Source organism: Malus sylvestris, chromosome 5, assembly GCF_916048215.2.
Source record: "Malus sylvestris chromosome 5, drMalSylv7.2, whole genome shotgun sequence".
NCBI lineage: Eukaryota > Viridiplantae > Streptophyta > Magnoliopsida > Rosales > Rosaceae > Malus > Malus sylvestris.
The window spans coordinates 35,775,642-35,792,148 of NC_062264.1; the positions used below are offsets into that span (position 1 = coordinate 35,775,642).

At 36.5% G+C, this 16,507-nt stretch overlaps 1 protein-coding gene and 2 pseudogenes across 1 annotated transcript; 2 read left to right on the forward strand and 1 right to left on the reverse strand.

Moving 5' to 3' along the window:
- Positions 1-711: 711 nt before the first annotated feature.
- Positions 712-1,673, forward strand: LOC126622835 (trans-cinnamate 4-monooxygenase-like; annotated as a pseudogene).
- A 460-nt stretch (positions 1,674-2,133) lies between these two features.
- On the forward strand, positions 2,134-3,095 carry LOC126622836 (uncharacterized; annotated as a pseudogene).
- A 6,166-nt stretch (positions 3,096-9,261) lies between these two features.
- On the reverse strand, positions 9,262-14,339 carry LOC126624588 (uncharacterized). The gene is made up of 11 exons (XM_050293656.1): positions 14,062-14,339; positions 13,273-13,334; positions 12,719-12,855; positions 12,145-12,203; positions 11,988-12,011; positions 11,383-11,465; positions 11,202-11,266; positions 10,909-10,958; positions 10,431-10,532; positions 9,714-9,773; positions 9,262-9,610 (listed from the first exon to the last, which is right to left on the reverse strand). Exons 1-11 carry the CDS (start codon positions 14,062-14,064, stop codon positions 9,503-9,505), a joined length of 753 nt encoding a protein of 250 aa, XP_050149613.1. The 5' UTR covers positions 14,065-14,339; the 3' UTR covers positions 9,262-9,502.
- Between the last annotated feature and the right edge of the window lie 2,168 nt (positions 14,340-16,507).

Sequence of the window (16,507 nt, forward strand, 5' to 3'; positions counted from 1 at the left end):
AGTCATTTAGTACTACAGTCTAGTGATTTTTCTCTTCCCATGTAAGTGAGAGGTTTTAGGTTCGATTCTATCAAAGGCAAATTAAAATCACATTATTGTTATCCCATTGTGAGACTTTCCGTTAATGTAGATAATATCGTTTGATTTGAGGAAAAAGAAATGATCCAATAATAAAATAAGATATGGAGGGCATGTATTATATAATTATGGGAGCTTTAATGAAAATGGTTTGAGCTAAGTTTAATTTAGTTAAAAACCACCCTATACTATTATTTAACCAAAAGGGCTTCATATTTAATCATAAGGACAAAACTAATGTATATTAGGTCTCACAAACATTAAACGCACATGGGCTGAATCAAAGGCCCAAAACGAAATAATTTTTTCTTCCAGGCCTTGCCCCGAAGAGGTAAGAGCAATTCCACCCCTAAAAAAATGTGTCAGCACCCAGCCCATTTAATCCACTCAGTGAACAGTGATAGACCGCAATGAACACTAATAGGCCAAATGCAACTCCACCCCTAAAACTAGATAGCCTAGTCAATTTTATTAAAATATTATTAATTTTTATTATAAAATAATAATTTAATTTTTAATTTCTAACATTATCCCTTCTTCTTCTTCCCAACTTTCACTCTCCCACCGCAACTTTCTCTGCATTTTGCTCCGTACGCCCACCAAACTACTCACCACACCAACGTTCCCCCAAAAATGGACCTCCTCATCCTGGAAAAGACCCATTTGAGTCTCTTCGTCACCGTGATCGTTGCCATCACCATTTCAAAACTCAGTTGTCGTTGCCTCACCATCAATCATCGTCTCACCATCGGTCGTCGCCATCGCCATCGTCACTGTGATTGTCGCCTCACTAACCTCGCCAAGAAATTCGGCGACTGCTTTCTCCTCCGCATGGGGCAGCGCAACCTAGTCGTCGTCTCTTCGCCGGAGCTCGCCAATGAGGTGCTCCACACCCAAGGAGTCGAATTTGGTTCGAGGGAGGCATGGTAGTATCACCTGGCGTCATGTAAGCCGGGCAAGAGCTCAGCACATTTTGAGCCAGCCTAAAGACCAGCTTGGGCTGGGTGCCAACCTATCTTCTCGGTTAGAGTGGATTGGTTGGGTGCCGACCTAAAAGTTCCCAAGTGGAACTACTCTAACGGAACGCATTCTGTCATCTAATTCTGTTACAAATAAACTTCATTTTATTTACAAGTATGCCACTACCTCATTGATCCACAAGACAAAAATTAATGTGTTTGTTGTTCAAATTTTGAAATGAAAAGCACATGAAGAAGCAACACCAAATCGGAGGAATCCAAAACGACGCCCTTCGGTTCGGACTTCAAGGCGGTAAGAGCAACCCTCTTGAATCAGCTTTGGAATCGGCAAAGTTAACTCAGGAGCAGATAAATAGGAAAAATCTTGGGGTCCACTTATGGAAGTGCATTTCCACTGAAGATGGATTCCCTTCTCGATTCTAGAGGCCTACTAGACCAATTCCTTCTTCAATGTTGGGTTTGGAAGTTATGAATGGAAGATTGGATGATTTTGGCTTTGAGGATTACCTAAATGACCCCCACGGGAATCTGAAACCTTCCGGCCTGTAGACACATCATGCAATGGAAGTTCGCTTTGGGCTTTCAGAGGGTCCAATCTCCTTAAGCTTTATGTGATCACCGTAGACTTCCTTCCCTAAATAAGAGGATTAGTAACCTTGTCAATGTTATTCCTAAAATGTGATTGTCTGTTCGCCTTGTGGTATTGCCTTTCTTCCAACCAATGACAGTTCCTCTATTTGGCACTTCAAAAAAAAAAAGTACTATTGGTCGTCACTGATTGGTACTCCGAACCCCGAGTTGATATTCTATCTTCCTTACCATGCATGCGTAATTATATATGTGCCAATCAATTATTAATACACACTCGTTCTCTATTTGTTAATACTATCGAGATCAATTTTTTTTTTCAAATTTTGTAAATCAAATGATGGGGATGTTGATGATTGAATTATGATTTAACATTAATTAATGTACTTATCATTTGATTTGCAACTTTCACTCTCCCAACACAACTCTCTGCATTTCGCTCTGTACGCCCACCAAACTACTCACCACACCAACGCTCCCCTAAAAAATGGACATCCTTATCCTGGAAAAGACCCATCTGAGTCTCTTCATCACCGTGATCGTCGCCATCACCATTTCAAAACTCAGCGGTCGTTGCCTCACCATCAATCATCGCCTCACCATCGATCATCGCCATCGTCATCGTCGTTGTGATCGTCGCCTCACTAACCTCGCCAAGAAATTTGGCGACTGCTTTCTCTTCCACATGGGGCAGCGCAACCTAGTCGTCGTCTCTTCGCCAGAGCTCACCAAGGAGGTGCTCCACACCCAGGGAGTCGAATTTGGGTCGAGGGAGGCGTGGTAGTATCGCCTGGCATCATGTAGGCCGGGCAAGAGCTCAGCACATTCTGAGCCAGCCTAGAGACCAGCTTGGGCTGGGTGCCAGCCTATCTTCTCGGTTAGAGTGGATTGGTTGGGTGCCGACCTAAAGGTTCCCCGGTGGAACTGCTCTAACGGAACGCATTCTGTCATCTAATTCTGTTACAAATAAACTTCATTTTATTTACAAGTATACCACTACCTCATTGATCCACCAGACAAAAATTAATGTGTTTGTTGTTCAAATTTTGAGATGAAAAGCACATGAAGAAGCAACACTAAATCGGAGGAATCCAAAACGACGCCTTTCGGTTCGGACTTCAAGGCGATAAGAACGACCCTCTTGAATCAGCTTTGGAATCGGCAAAGTTAACTCAGGAGCAGATAAATAGGAAAAATCTTGGGGTCCACTTATGGAAGTGCATTTCCACTTAATATAGATTCCCTTCTCGATTCTAAAGGCCTGCTGGACCAATTCTTTCTTCAACGTTGGGTTTGGAAGTTATGAATGGAAGATTGGATGATTTTGGCTTTGAGGATTACCTAAATGACCCCCACAGGAATTTGAAACTTTCCGGCCTGTAGACACATCATGCAATGGAAGTTCGCCTTGGGCTTTCAGAGGGTCCAGTCTCTTTAAGCTTTATGTGATCATCATAGACTTCCTTCCCTAAATAAGAGGATTAGTAACCTTGTCAATGTTATTCCTAAAATGTGATTGTCTGTTCGCCTTATGGTATTGCCTTTCTTCCAACCAAAGACAGTTAGACCTGGCAAACGGGCCGTGTCTGTCGTGTTCGTGTCGTTTTCGTGTAACACCTGTTATCTTAACGGGTCGTGTCGTGTCACACATGTTATCTTAACGGGTCCTTAACAGGTCGGGTCATTTTATCCAACGGGTAAAGTGACCCGACCTGTTATGACCCGTTAAGAAAAATATATTTTTTTCTTAACCACATAAATATTACTTTAAAACATTAAAACATATTTGTTATTTAAGTACTACATCTACACACGAAAATAAGAGCCTAATAAAAAACAAGTTTGACGGTTGGATCATTAAAATTAGTTTCATAAAATTCGTATCCCATCAAAACGATTGATTCACTGACACTTAGAGTTTATTTATACTTTCATTAAGTATAACATAAGATTTTGTGGTATCCACTTGTGTAAATATTTTAAATTGACGATCAAATTCATTCATTGTATTCGTATAGGGTCAAGGAGTGTAGTTGTAAAAAATCATCAAAATCGGAGTTAAAATAACCGTTAAATCGGGATTTTTTGTTTTATAACCATCGAAAAGTTTTGTCTCATTACTTGATCTCTGAATGTTTGTTTTTTGTGATTTTTGGCATATGCGATCTCGAAGCATATACAAACAAGTTTGACGGTTGGATCGTTAAAATTAGTTTCATAGAATTCGTATCCCATCAAAACGATTAATTCACTAACACTTAGAGTTTATTTATACTTTCATTAAGTATAAAATAAGATTTTATGGTATCCACTTGTGTAAATATTTTAAATTGACGATCAAATTCATTCATTGTATTCGTATAGGGTCAACAAGTGTAGTTGTAAAAAATCATCAAAATCGGAGTTAAAATAACCATTAAATCGTGATTTTTTGTTTTAAAACCGTCAAAAAGTTTGACGGTTGGATCGTTGAAATTAGTTTCATAGAATTTGTATCCCATCAAAACGATAGATTCACTAACACTTAGAGTTTATTTATAATTTCATTAAGTATAACATAAGATTTTGTAGTATCCACTTGTGTAAATATTTTAAATTGACGATCGAATTCATTCATTGTATTCATATAGGGTCAACAAGTGTAGTTGTAAAAAATCATCAAAATCGGAGTTAAAATAACCGTTAAATCGTGATTTTTTGTTTTATAACCGTCGAAAAGTTTTGTCTCATTACTTGATCTCTGAATGTTTGTTTTTTGTGATTTTTGGCGTATACGATCTCGAAGCATATACAAACAAGATTGATGGTTTGATCATTGAAATTAGTTTCATAGAATTCGTATCCCATCAAAACAATAGATTCACTAACACTTAGAGTTTATTTATACTTTCATCAAGTATAACATAAGATTTTGTGGTATCCACTTGTGTAAATATTTTAAATTGACGATCAAATTCTTTCATTGTATTCATATAGGGTCAACAAGTGTAGTTGTAAAAAATCATCAAAATCGGAGTTAAAACAACCGTTAAATCGTGATTTTTTGTTTTATAACCGTCGAAAAGTTTTGTCTCATTACTTGATCTCTGAATGTTTGTTTTTTGTGATTTTTGGCATATACGATCTCGAAGCATATACAAACAAGATTGATGGTTTGATCATTGAAATTAATTTCATAGAATTCGTATCCCATCAAAACAATAGATTCACTAACACTTAGAGTTTATTTATACTTTCATCAAGTATAACATAAGATTTTGTGGTATCCACTTGTGTAAATATTTTAAATTGACGATCAAATTCTTTCATTGTATTCGTATAGGGTCAACAAGTGTAGTTGTAAAAAATCATCAAAATCCGAGTTAAAATAACCGTTAAATGGTGATTTTTTGTTTTATAACCGTCGAAAAGTTTTGTCTCATTACTTGATCTCTGAATGTTTGTTTTTTGTGATTTTTGGCGTATACGATCTCGAAGCATATACAAACAAGTTTGACGGTTGGATCGTTGAAATTAGTTTCATAGAATTTGTATCCCATCAAAACGATAGATTCACTAACACTTAGAGTTTATTTATACTTTCATTAAGTATAACATAAGATTTTGTGGTATCTACTTGTGTAAATATTTTAAATTGATGATAGAATTCATTCATTGTATTCGTATAGGGTCAACAAGTGTAGTTGTAAAAAATCATCAAAATCGAAGTTAAAATAACCGTTAAATCGTGATTTTTTGTTTTATAACCGTCGAAAAGTTTTGTCTCATTACTTGATCTCTGAATGTTTGTTTTTTGTGATTTTTGGTGTATGCGATCTCGAAGCATATACAAACAAGTTTGACAGTTGGATCGTTAAAATTAGTTTCGTGTATCCCATCAAGTTCAATGGTGTGTGTGTATATATATATATATATATATATATATATTATGTAGATTTAAATCTATTTATTTTGTACGTATAATTATTACAGTTTTTAGGAGTATAAAATTTAATTTAAAATTTAATATATATATAATTATAATAGTTAATATTTTGGGGGTATAATTATTATAGTATATATAATTATTTAGTTAATTTAATATATATATATATATATATAATTATAGTTTTAAACTTTTTAGGGGTATAAAATTGTTAAATTAATATATATAATTATTATAGTATTTTTTAGGGTTATAAAATTATTAAATTAATATTCTGCTTATCGTGTATCGTGTTACTCACGTGTATACCTGAACCAACCTGTTATCTTAACAGGTGCTTATCGGGTTACCCGATAATACCCGATTCGTTATCATGTCGACTCGAACACCTGTTAATTTTGGGTTGTGTCGCGTCGGATTTTCGGGTCGTGTCAGGAATTGTCAGGCCTAAAGACAGTTATTCTATTTGGCACTTCAAAAAAAAAAAAACACTATTGGTCGTCACTGATTGGTACTCCGAGCCCCGAGTTGATATTCTACCTTCCTTACCATGCATGCGTAATTATATATGTGCCAATCAATTATTAATACACACTCGTTCTCTATTTGTTAATACTATCGAGATCAATTTTTTTTTCAAATTTTGTAAATCAAATGATGGGTATGGTTATGGGTATCCGTTTAGATGAACAAACGGTTATGGGTATAACTGTTTATCCGTGAAATTTAAATGGGCGATTATGGGTATTACCCGCGATTATAACAGGTATTCATTGGTTATGGGTATTACCCGTGGTTATAACGGGTATCCATTTACCCATTTAATTTAATATATGTAAAATTTATAATATTTTTAACGGTTATAACGCGTTTTTGTATTTGTTGCTAAACTTTTCGTATACAAAAAGTTTGAAGCACAAGAAGCCAACAAGGAGAAAGATCAAAGAGCTTACTTGAAGCTTATGATCTATCTTGCGGTTAACAGAAAGTACTGGTATTAGTGTAGAAAAATGTTTGTTTTTAGAAGCTTTACTTTGTAATCATATGGATTATAATTAAAGACTTGCTTGGGTGTAGTAGAAAAATATCGTTCGCAAACTATTATTTCAATTATTAGAATTGTATGATAACCTAAATGATTAAAATAGAGAAATGTAAGTTAAAATGTACCTATAACGGTGTTTAATTGTCAGAAAACAAATTTTTTTTTTTTTGTAATTTTCAAGTTGTTAAAAAAAACATGTAGATAGGTGAAAAAAGGGATAAAAAATGATAAATGGGTTCAAAACGGGTAAACGGGTAAATGATTATGGTTAAATGGATAAACGGTTATGGGTAAATGGGTACACGGTTATGTGTATGGTTAACCATTTATAAAGGGTTATGGGTAAATAATTGCGGTTACCCACCCGCTATAACCATTGCTCATCCCTAATAGTACCCGTGTTAGTTGCATATTGTCAGTTTAAGAAATAGTCAGTGTTCAGGTTAACAAATAGTGATAGTACCCGTGTTTAGTTTTCAAAAATAGTGTATTCAATTTAAGTAATAGTGTAGTATCCGTATTTAATTTCAGAAATAGTCTATTTAAGAAATAGTGTAATATCCTGTTTAGTTTCAGAAATAATACCCGTGTTCAGTTTTAGACATAACCATTTTAAAAAAAAATAGTGAGTGGAGAAATAAGATTTCAATTATTTTGGTTCAGTTCTAGAAATAGTGTGTATTATTTTGCTATAGTTCTAGAAATAGTGTGGGTTATATTACAATAGTTCCAAAATAGTGTGTGTTATTTTGTCCAGAAAACAATATCAATTTCAGATGCTCAAGCTCTAATTTGTACACATAATTCAACACCTGTGAAAAGAAGAAACCAATTTTTAGAAGACATTTCTACTTGTTACATAATCGAATGTTGTCGATACAACAAAACCTAAGAACCCCAAGGAGCTGAGAACGGCCACAAGCACAAGGTTAAAGGCTTGCCTGTTGCTTGTATAGCTTCACTTCTCATGGAGGTCCAATGTACCCCACAAGAATTGTTCGTCATGCGGCATGGGATGCATTAGATTTGCTTTTCCCGTTGGCGGATACCCTCAGCATCTTATAAGCATGTTGATTGCTATATCCATTATGGTCATTCCCCTTCCTCTTCGAGCATGTGCTTCTCCTCCACTTCAACATGTATTGTTAGATCAAATTTCATCAAAGTGCCAATCAAGATACACTAATTCACACAGATTTTAGTACCAACTTTTTCATCATTTGATTCATTTCTCATCAGCAAAGTAGACAAATAAAAAACAAACAAATTTGATTCAGTTTAGTTTACTAGTGCTAAATCGTTAAAGCACTAGCCGCTAGAGGACCATTCAAAGATGAATGGAAGAGATGGAAAATATACAGAACCAAAGTCTCTAAAGCATATGTTGAAATCAAAACATGATGGCACCAAGAATTCGGCTCCCATAATAGCACTTTGCCTTAATTAGTATGCTACTGCGTTTGAAAAGATGGTCTTTGCCAATGAGGCGAACAATTTATATGTAGAATTCAACTTCACCCAAATAAATTTTCATGCCCAATTCATAAACTACATATACAAATATATCAGATACTGGTTGTTTTGTCGCTCGATAAGCACAACAATTTGAATAAAAAAGTCAAAGACAAAGATTTATACCTTTGTTTTATGAGATATTTGTGCTCAAATCCTTGCCAATATTAGATGCATGCACATAAGTTTCTAAGTCTTTAATAACATGAAACAAAGAAAAGAGATGCACAGGGAGAAATAAAATACAGAGTAACAACTTCAATCTGAACAATCAAGACGGTGAATTTCTGATCGCAGTTGTTGTCCTTGCTTAGAAGATCTACAACATAAGCCAAAATGCATCGTTTTAGATGCTAATTACGCTCAATCGAGAGACCAAAAACAATAGAAAGATTGCAGAGACGAAGAGAGAGAGTGAAAACAATTGCTTGACTTTGGCTTTTTTGCCGATGGTGAAAACTCAAGGTCGTTTTCTCATCTTTACAGATTGGAGACAAAGTGAGAAATTTTGGAAGAGGGAGTGACAAAATCAAACCATTTTGCATGTCAGAGATCCTCTGCGATTTTGATAGAGACAGAGACGGCTAAAAATTAAGTTTGGGGGTCGGATATGTGGTTTTTGCGTAGTGGCAAAGACAGAGATGGAGCTACGATGCGAGATTAGAAAGAAAAATCGGAAAGTCAATATTTAGGCCATTTTAATTGGATTGGTTTAGTGTTGGACTTTGTCCTAACTATTAAATAAAGTTAGTGCATGATTTTTTGTTAACATTCAAAGTTTTCAAGCCTTTTTCATTAGTTTTTTTATAATTATAGGTAGCCATTTGTAAACAACATCCGGATGGCCTTTTGTAACTCTCTTCTTATGTTTCATTTTCTTGGTTCTCTCCGATTTCCTCTTGCAACCGATGCCTTGTTCCCCGTGGCATCGCTCGTTTAATGAATGATTACCACCGCTCGTTTAATGAATGATTACCATGTGTTAGAAAAGCAAATTATTTGTCAATAAAAGCACACCAAGTGACATGTTATTGATTGCATGAGGGTATCTCTCCTTTCGTTGATACAAGTTTCATTTTCGTTCAGACAGAATGTAAACACTGGCTTCACTCATCCAGACATCGTACTAGATATTTTACGAAACAAAGAGGCAAATGTTGTACTAGATAATACACAATCCAGGTCAACAATCTAACCGACTGTAAAATATAATCTTAGATTTTAGAGTTCGACGTTTTGGCCGGTCTCGTTTTGAAGACGAACCGAGTTCAATTACAGGGCAGCACAACTCAATTACAGTAATGCAGACTAGAGAAACTCCTAACTCACCACTCAAGCAGTCCTAAACAGTTTTGGCTCCATTCAGGCAGGTAATTAACCCTTTTGGATTACACCGTTCTCCTTCAAGTACTCGACAAATTCGTCAATAAGATATGGCCAGGCACCTTCCGCATCATAGTTTGACAGTGATGAATCCACAGCCTACAAACACGGAATATCAAGTTAACCAAAGAAATAAAAAGGTAAGAAAAAGGGTAGCCTTGTTCGGTTTTTGTTTTGGTTACATAGATGCTTGATATCTTACCCTCGCAAACTCCAATAGTTGAGACCATGTGTCCCTCGAAATTGCCTTGTTATGCCGAGCCTGAAATGATGGAATCAAGGAGAGAAAATATATCAAGATAATATTTCCTGGTAATTTTGTATTTCTCACAATCACTTTGGGATGTATAATGCCATTTCAATGCAAACATACTTTCTAAGATGTAACAGGTGTGACAATGATTTCGTAAAAGAATGATGTTAGGACTAAATTTTTTATAAGGGCCTTATACACCACTGGTGGAACAATGACAGATTTCGGTTTAGCTTTATGGACCTAATGATAAACCACTAACACCTTCCTCGTTTGGGCTCCACCCAGGTATGTAAGAGCGGCTCAATCCAGGGCCCCGACCCTGAGTCTTCACCTGTGTTCATCACAGCACCTTCGCCTTACATACATACGGGAATCAAGGCTTGGAACCCCGAAGTAGGCTTTTTTTAACTTCTTTTATCTTATAGTTATCATACTAAAGGTAACAACATGAAGCCTCCATTTTGCCCAGAAACTGTAAAAATTCATCAGAACTACTTGGCCATAAATTGTGGTGCACATTTGGAGATATGCATTCATATTAAACATTCATCACGCTCAAGGAGTTGCAAAAATTGGCAATGATTCCTATTGGATAATATAAATGATTATTGCAAGCCCATTGAGTGTAGCTAATTTCAACAAATACTAAATTCCGTAACTTACCTGTAAGAACTGACACCAATGTTCAACATACGGCCACTGCTTTTCAGCAAACAGTAATTGCCACATTCCAATTGCAGTATCCAATGCCAAAGATTTCTGACCCTGAAATGAAAATGAAGCAATATACGTGTATATGAATATGAACACAAGCGCACGTGCACGCCCACACACACATAATTATTTATTCCAGAAAATTAAAATTAAAAAAATAATAATCTTATTGTTAAGTTATTGAACATGAAGACTATCTATCATCAGAAGAATGACATATGCATCACAGACTATTCCTGAAGCTGTGGTTGAATATGTTATGAATTGTGTTTTCATGCACATGTTTCAAGTCCAAATTCGCACCCATCAAGAATATATATCAAGGAATTCTTCCTAGTTTTATCTATCAAATTTGAGAGATAACCACTGTCTAGAATACAACAAATCAAAATCTTCATGCAGTAAAGTAAAAAGTAAAAGCACATACCTTTTCTTTTGCCCAGCCAAAAGCAAAATTATATATCTCTCGAAACTTTTCTGGAAAATCAAAAGATCATTTCAGCAATGAAAAGGTATTCTTGCAAAATTCAAATCACATCAATAATCTTTACAGAACAGTCAAGCTATTTCAACAAAAATACATGTTAAAATCACGAGTATCTTCCACAAATAACCAATCTTATTAAAATTGTTAGAATTTCCGTTGGATTTCACTAAACAATGTTAAAATCACCCTAAACCCTAATTACTTAACTAAAACTATAATCACATTTCACTTACGTTCATCTTTCAGCTCGGATCTCATAAATGGTATCTTTTCACGGAACTTGTCCAAAGAATCTATCCTGCCATCAGATAACACAAACTTCTGTTAATTGAATCTCTCATGGTTATAAACTATGTACGTATTATATTTGAGGTCTAGAAGAATGTAATAAACATCTAAACCCTTTGTGCCTACCCTAGTGATTCTAATCCATCTACGAACTCCTGCTTGGAAAATTCACACATGGTAGCTGCCTTCATGTGCCAGGAAACAACTAACTGCATCAACAGCCCATTGTACCAAAAATCACCAGCCAAGTCACAAGGATAAGTTGAAAAAAAAAGTATGCAAACTAAAAACAAAAGTTAACCGATCAAATTGGTACCATATATATGATTTTCATGAAGCTTACTTTTCATATGACAACCTCGTCATTACCTGCATAGCAATTCTCTTTTATACAGTTCAAAGTAAATATTACCAATGTCCCAAAATTTTAGCCCGCTAAACATTAGTCTCCAATCTTGTAAATGTAACATTTAATCCCCAAGAATTCTATGTTAGACTGCGTCCACAACTGTAATAGGCCCCAGTCAGAAAACCACTATATCTACCCTAATCTTATTAAAATTGTTAGAATTTCTGTTGGATTTCCAAGCAAAAGGGCTCTTTAGCTCAAATGGACAGAACTTCCTAGAATTGAATTTCTCGGTTGCCTAAATAGTAATTTGGCAGACTTGAAAGGAACTCCGTAGGCATGCACATCTTGACCAGAAAAAGGTTTATTTGAATATACGTACCATGACGATATCTTGAGGATCCACCTGTCAAATAATGAAGGCTAGCATGTCAGTCAAAATAAAAGAACAAGAAATTGCAATTAAACAATCATAAGAAACAAACAACAATATTAAAGACAAATGACTGAGACAGTTACTATCTGCACCAAACAGTTACCTGAAGATCATTGCAAAGGAGGCTGATACCGTCAACAAGTATCATGTCAGCACGTGGATCTGGAAAAAAAAAACTATTTTACTAGTGAAAAGAAAATTCTGCTAACCATATAAACTTTGGTTTAAAAATTAAAAAAGAAAAAAAGAAGAAAGAAACATTTGATGGGTCATTTGATTTTAGGTACAATGCTATCACTTATCACAAATGAGAAATTTATATCTGTACATGCAATATTATTGCTAATCATCAAGTTCATCAGTATGTACCAAATCAAGTATCGGAATATATATTTGAGTAAGACATAGCTGATGAAAAGCTTGAAGAAAAAAACAATCCCATTAATTTTTTAATATAAAACATTTATATAAAGTTCAGATTCAAAAATCTCGTGTTCGCAACTAAAGTATTAAGATTCCAGCCAAATTCATCTATTACAACTTGATAACACCACATGCGTGTGAATTTATAAACTGACTTAGATCTCTGTCTTTTCAATTTGCTATGAATGTGAAACAAAAGATAGACACTAATGTCTAAGATTGAGGACAAGAGTAAATGGAAAGGTAAAGCTTGCCTTTATATCTATTGTATAATTCCTCCAAATGCCTAGAATCAGTATGTGTTTGCAGCTGGGGCTGACTGTAGAATACATCAAACGCTCCTTCAAGATGCCAATCACTAGACTTCAGAGCCTGCAAAGCCACTTTTTCACTGCACATGATGGGAAGTTAGACTTCTCAGTCCAAGAATCACACTAAAACTGCTCAAGAGTAAGGAGAGAAAAAGGTATGATACACGCCACCAGTCTAATACAAAGCACATATGCGTGTGCAACCAATTAATCCAATTCAACTCAAAAGATACATACAAGCTGACGATTAAAACTGCTCAACTCAACCAAATCTAACACAACAGAAACACACATGTCTCTTAGAAAGGCAAAAATTATGTTGGAGTTAAATGTAAAATTTTAAAATCTTCGTGATTGACTATTGAACATACAACGTCAACTGGTTTTAAATGGTGCTCTAAATATCAATGCATAACATGCATAAGCTAGCAAAACTGCCATTGATCTAAAGATGCGAAATGAAGAAAAACGGAACTTGCTGGAGCTTTTCGGACTACCTCGCTCCGGTTATCATGATGAACTGCTGAAGCTTTTCACGTTGGCCTCTACCCGACTTGTGCTGTCAAAAAGAAAATCAAAGGTGAAGCACAGAGAGAGATAACAAAACCAAACTATGCGCATGTTGATTCAGGTATATGTAAGTGTGTGCGCGCAAATACAAACGAACGCATATGATTAGCATAATATCAACATCCAATAAATAATCTCTGCAAAAATGTAACTGAAAAGTGGGTAATCTTATAAGAGGAAAATGAAACAGTGGGTAATGATCTCTGTGTTGTTGTCACCAACCACAAAAGGTTACTTCTTTCGTCAAGAAAGTGCAAAACAAAACCAAATTTTCATCAAATTCACATCAACAGAGGTTTTCCCCTGCCATAAATTTCATTTTGCATCAATTTTCTTCAAAACCTAAGCAACCAACAGCCTCTTGTTAACTAATCTCACAACCGAAAAAACCCGAAAACTCCTTAACTAGTGTACGTTCCCAAATCCAAAGACACACCTTTTAATCCCTTTTCTCAGCTCTCCCAGCTTCGCAAAATATGAAATGTTACTAAAAATTGAAACTTTGGCATGACAGTAAAGTGAAAAAGTCGCTATAATTTGCAGAACAAATCATGAAAAAGTGAAACAGTAAAAAGTTAAAGTTGAAGTAACCCTAGAGAAGCGAGAGACTGATCAGGAACCATAAGCATAAATGAAACCGAACCAATGAGAATCGAAGAAATTTGACACAAAAATCGTGGAATTTGAAAATACAGCTGAAAATAGAGAGTACTCACCATCTTTGAGGTGGACGATTATAAAATCGCAGACCTTGAACTGCTTTTAGAGAGAGAAAATTAGGGTTTTGCTCAGTTTCTGGGTAACAAGCACACAGAAATACAGACGAAGAGTCTCTCTGTATCTATCTCTCAATGGGGTCTGGGTTCCCTGCATATTGTGTTTTTAATTGGTTTTTATTTCCCTTTTTTGTTTTTTCTTTTGTTTTTGCTTTTCGCTTTTTGTTTTCCATTTTTTCTTTCTTACCGTTTTTTTTCAAGGCGACAAACAGCGGGCGTTAAATGCGTTTGGATGTACTGAGCGTTTCGTGTTTAATATTTCGTAAATCAAATATAAATGTGTGGTACGAGTTCCTTTAATGTGCATTGACCGTTAAATATGAGTGGAGATGTATAATGAGGATTGCGTGTTTAACATTTGATAATCGATAATAAATGTGTGACACGATTACTTTTAACGTGCGTCAAGTGTTAAATTCGTGTGAGATACATTTTTAAAATGTGTATGGAGTCCACTACGAAAGTCACATGTATTAACGATTCATAAAATGTGGCATGACGACCTTTAGCATGTAATGACCGTTGTGAATCAAGCTGTGAAAGCTAAGGGCGTGTTTGTTTGACCTTCTTAGGGGGGACTGGACTAGACTACACTAATTGGTATTGTAGTCTGATGTTTGGTAGGGGCAAGGATTAGGTTTAATGGGATTAGATCCGACTCGCACGGATTAAACCCTTCGCTAGCAGTTCTTAGCGAACCACCCCAAAAACGTCCGGATTCGTAAGACCTCCTCCCTCACGTCGTCCTCCTCATCCTCATCTCTGCGTCCTGCTCGCCGTCAACTGCATCCTGCTCGCCCTCATCTGCATCCTGCTCCTCATCTGTTCCTCTCGTCGTCCGCTCCCTCGTCTTCACGTAACAGATCTGCTCGCCCTCATCTGCCTCCAGTTGTCTGGTAAGCTTCGATTGTTCGAATTTTTTCGTCAATTTGGGTCGATTTGGGCGGATTTTTTTCGTCGATTTGGGCGTATTTGTTTTGGGTTTGAGCTTTATTTGATTCTGCAGTTGAACAAATTTTAGGGTTTTGATATTTAGGTGAAATTGAGATTAGAAATTGGGGTTTTCATAAAGCTTGGACTTTGGGGTTTGAAATTGACATTAGAAATTTGGAATTTGGGGTTTGAAATTTGGAATTTGGGGTTTTCATAAAGCAGTGTGTGTGTGTGTTATTACAAAACATAGCTTGCTGTTGCTCTGGCCTTCGATTAATGGTTGATTCTGTGGGATAAGTTTGTATATCTTTTGATTCTGGTTTTCTAGGGTCTGTAGCTTTTAGATTTTAATTTCTTAACCAGTCAATTGTTGATTTCGATTGTGCAGTGTGAGTTATTACAAAACATTGTTGAGTTATTTGATTTAGGTGTGTGTGCAGTGTGTGTGTGTGCAGTGTGTGTGTGAATGAGTGTGTATGCAGTGTGTGTGTGTGTGCAGTGTGTGTGTGAATGAGTGTGTATGTAGTGTGTGTGTGTGAATGAGTGTGTATGCAGTGTGTGTGTATGCAGTGTGTGTGTGCAGTGTGTGTGTGCAGTGTGTGTGTGTGTGTGAGGGTAAGAGTGTGTTGCACTCTGTCCCCGTGTGTGTGTGTGTGTGACAGTGTGTGTGTGTGAGTGTGAGTGTAAGTGTGAGTGTGAGTGAGTGTGAGTGTAAGTGTGAGTGTGAGTGAGTGTGAGTGAGTGCAAGGTGTATGCAGTGTGTGTGTTTGTTGCACTCTGTCCCCGTGTGTGTGTGTGTGACAGTGTGTGTGTGTGAGTGTGAGTGTAAGTGTGAGTGTGAGTGAGTGTGAGTGTGAGTGAGTGTGAGTGTAAGTGTGAGTGTGAGTGAGTGTGAGTGTGAGTGAGTGTGAGTGTGAGTGTGTGTGCAGTGTGTGTGTGTGTATGCAGTGTGTGTGTGTGTATGCAGTGTGTGTGTGTTAGTGTGTTGCATTCTGTCCCCGTGTGTGTGTGTGTGACTGTGTTTGTGGGTGAGTGTGAGTGTAAGTGTGAGTGTGAGTGTGTGTGCAGTGTGTGTGTGTATGCAGTGTGTGTGTGAATCAAGTTGTATGCAGTGTGTGTGTGAATGAGTGTGTATGCAGTGTGTGTGTGTGTGTGGGTGTGCAGTATGTGTGTGCAGTGTGTGTGTGTGTGAGTGTGTATGCAGTGTGTGTGTGTGCAGTGTGTGTGTGAATGAGTGTGTATGCAATGTGTGTGTGAATGACTGTGTATGCAGTGTGTGTGTGCAGTGTGTGTGTGTGAGGGTAAGAGTGTGTTGCACTATGTCCCCGTGTGTGTGTGTGTGTGCAGTGTGTGTGTGTGCAGTGTGTGTGTGAGTGTGTAAGCAGTGTGTGTGTGCAGTGTGTGTGTGAATGAGTGTGTATGCAGTGTGTGTGTGCAGTGTGTGTGTGTGTGT

Bases quoted from the DNA above. Each gene is read 5' to 3' on its own strand.
- LOC126624588 (XM_050293656.1), bottom strand. The intron at 10,533-10,908 runs GTATGTGCTTTT...TTTTCATTTCAG, and splicing joins TTGGCTGGGCAAAAGAAAAG to GGTCAGAAATCTTTGGCATT. The intron at 9,611-9,713 runs GTAAGATATCAA...CCGTGTTTGTAG, and splicing joins AACTATTGGAGTTTGCGAGG to GCTGTGGATTCATCACTGTC.